Genomic DNA, 3128 nt, shown 5'->3' with positions numbered 1-3128 from the left:
GTGCTTCTCGGAGTCCGAGACCCGGGCCGGGGAGAGCCCCAGGCAAAGCCCGAGGACCACGGCTCTCTCGCGGGCGTCCTGCCCAGCGGCGTGATTACGGGGCCGCCGAAACCGAAACTCATCTACTGGACACTTCCAGCTTCCTCCAAAGACTGAGCAAGCTGGGGTACAAGGCAGATTACATGTCTGCTGCCAAGCTCGACCGCTTTACAGCCAATCCTCTCTCGTCTGGTAAACGCGTAAAACCTACACAATCACAACTTTCACAACGAGAGGGAGGCCACAGGCCTCTCATCGGCGCACAGGCCCGCCTTGCCCGCGTCACTCTGAGATAACAGCCTTTCTTTTCAATCGCTTCATGCAACTCCAGGACGCAAGGCCTCTTCCACTACGGGTCGAAAGATGGGTCACGTCACATTGCGCGAACAAGGTTGGTCACGCGCCACAAAAGGATTTGCAGGGCGGGGAGACTCGACGGCCCTCCCTTTTACTCCCATTGGCTGCGGTCGCCAGGTTCACCTCCTCCACTGCCTACCGGGGAGTTTAGGGCCTGACAGAAGCCCGCCCCCGCTGGCGCTCGTGCGCACGCGTGGCGGGCTCTCGGCGCACTAAGCAGGCGCGGCCTCGTGTCGGCCGGAGGGGGCGGGCGCAACGGCGCGCGCTGCGTCCCGGCGTTCGGCTTTCCCTCCGCCGGTCCCGCCCTCCGTCGCGGCGGCGCGGTGTACCCTGGGATAGGGAGCGATCTCCGAGCGAGGCGGCAAGATGGACGCGGGATTTTTCCGCGTAAGTAGAAGCGCCGGGCGCTGGGGTGAGGCCAGGGACTTCTCGGTAAAGCCTGGTAGGAGCCTTTAGCTTGGGACAGGGTGGCCAGCGAGGGGAGCTTCGAAGATCCTAAGGATTCCTCCTAGAGCCGGCGCACCGCCCCCCCCCCCCCCCCGCGCGCTGCGGCGGAGACCGGTGCGCCCCTGCGCAGTCTCCTCCTCCGGAATGGTCCCCCCTACGCGGCGGCGACGGTGGCCGGAAAATGGCGGCGGGAATGGGCCGGGATGGTACCTCGCTGCCCGCCTGCCTGGCGGGGCCTGCAGGCCGAGCGCCGTGCGTGCCGCCGGGTCCTGGGGCCTAGCGGAGCCGGAGGAGGAAGTCCCGAGTGGGAGGCCAAATGAAAGCCCTAAGGTCACTGGTGGCGGCAGGGCAGGGAGAATATGGTTTGGGGGTACATCTTGGGAGAGCACCTTAGGGGAAGGAGGACAGGAAGCAACATTCAGCGGCTTTTTTTGAAAAAGCGCACTCCCCGCCCCCCAACGTCCTCCCTCCAGGTCCTAAGCCTTCGTGGAGGCGCCAGGTCAGGGTTCGCGGGAGCTCCCGCCCAATTTGATATCTTTTCAGGGAAGGGGGACGTAGATAACTTGTTGGGACAATGTGAATTTAAGGTTCTGTGAGGGTAGAGGGTGCAACGAAAACTATGCGCGGGTATGGAGGCAGGTTATGGAGTGATTCAATTCCTTCCCGCCCTTCACATCCCTCACCACCCGCCACCGTCGTGTTTTACTCTTGGAGTCCGCTGGCGAAAGGTGACTCTTACCTAGGCTCTGCCAGCGTCGTCTGCCCATCGCCTGCAGGCAGGGAAGTTACTCCGTCGTAGTTGGTTCTCGGGGCCCACACTTTATCAGGCTCGTGCTGGAGCCTGTGTGTCCCATAGTCCCCTCCTGTAGGAAATTAGCACTAGATCAAGATTTAGAAGGGACACAGGACTAGAGTTGAGCACCATTGGTCTCTCAGGGCTTGCAAACTGTTAATGCAGAATGAAACCGTATAGAAACTAGTTGATCTAAGCCAATATCTCCGTTTTGTGAAATACACGTTAGCTCTTCTCTTTAGAGCATGTAATTTGCAGTTTGTGTGTTTTCAAAGGAAAAATTGGAAGGGGGGAGGGCCAGAACTTTAGTAAAAATATCTTTGGACACTCCGAATTGGACATTGAAATCTTTCTTTAATTGGCTTTAAATATGCCAACGAGTTTTTCGTCATGTTAGAATATTATCCCCCAAGCATTTGATCTAGGAACAACCAGCTGTTCTTAGGCAAACAGTAAGATACTTATTTTGGAATGATAGTTTCAGATTAGCGTATCGAATTTGCAAACTGCTTATGAACTGTCCATTTTGTAATTTCCATCAAAGTATTTTGTAGTAAATATTCAATATTTTCTGCAGTGAAAGTAGTATTTTGAAACAAGCGAAAGCCTGTTCTGACTTTTGTCAAAATATTTTCTGTGGAAAGGAGTCCCAATAAATAAAAGAGTAAGGTGATTGATGAGCAAATTTTAACATGAAGTTTGCTTGTGGTATTAGTAAAGGTCTGGGAGAGGGGCGAGTTTTCAATACACAGCCTACGATTCCTTAAATACAAGAGTTAACTGGATTTAAGATCCAAGTTAAAATATTTTAGGGTCGTTATCTAGTACCCTGCCAACCAGATAAACTATTTCAGTTAGTATAGAGTTATATCTTCCATTCAATGAACTTCTTCCATATGCCAGATACTTTACGTTTGTTATTTCTGGTATGTACACAGCAACCCTGCAGAGTAGGTTTCTATACCTCTATTTTAGCAGGGAAGGAACTATCCTCAGAGAGGCTGAGTAACTTAGTTTACGATCTTACGGCTAAGTAGTGGCACAGTTTTTACCTTCTCGAATAAAATTTTTTTTGATCGCTTTCCAAGGGACTGTGGCCAACTCAGTGAACCAATCAGTACATTTCAGATGGCACAGCCAGTTATTTCCGTGTTTAATTGGGCCAGTAGGAATGACAAAATGAAAAGAATAATTAGTGATCACTCGATGATCTAAGGTAGTATTTGTAAGCTTTAATTTTTCCAGGTTCTTTGCTGAAATTGAGTTTATTTAGGTAACCCTGTCTTTTTCACTCATTCCAAGTTCCTAAAAGTGTAGAAGACTAACAGCACAGTCCTGAGATGTTCTTTTTTCCTTTCACCCTGTTTCTATGCATTGCCACAGTAGTTTTGCAAGCATGCAACTGGCTTTCAAAAAAGAATGAAATTTCAAATACTTCAATGTGTTCTCATTTAGACAGGAAAGCCCTACATCTCTATTAGCATAGAAAAGG

The 3128-nt window shown here is 51.1% G+C and overlaps 1 protein-coding gene across 8 annotated transcripts in view; it reads left to right on the top strand.

Annotated features, from left to right (window-relative positions):
- The first annotated feature begins 473 nt into the window (after positions 1-473).
- SRRM1 (serine and arginine repetitive matrix 1) overlaps positions 474-3128 on the top strand; it is a 30078-nt gene continuing 27423 nt past the window's right edge. For 5 of the 8 annotated variants that reach the window (XM_054500169.2, XM_054500167.2, XM_054500158.2 and 2 more), the window contains exon 1: positions 475-783. In XM_054500169.2, coding sequence (XP_054356144.1) covers positions 763-783 — 21 coding nt within the window. In that variant the 5' untranslated portion in view covers positions 475-762. Of the gene's footprint in view, positions 784-3128 lie in introns of all 8 variants that reach the window. The other 3 variants (XM_054500159.2, XM_054500147.2, XM_054500161.2) reach the window with 2 other exon arrangements.

This window comes from Pongo pygmaeus, chromosome 1 (genome assembly GCF_028885625.2).
Source record: "Pongo pygmaeus isolate AG05252 chromosome 1, NHGRI_mPonPyg2-v2.0_pri, whole genome shotgun sequence".
In the NCBI taxonomy this organism is placed as follows: Eukaryota; Metazoa; Chordata; class Mammalia; order Primates; family Hominidae; genus Pongo; species Pongo pygmaeus.
Note: the sequence above shows the minus strand (reverse complement) of the source record. Positions and strands in the feature narration are given on the sequence as shown.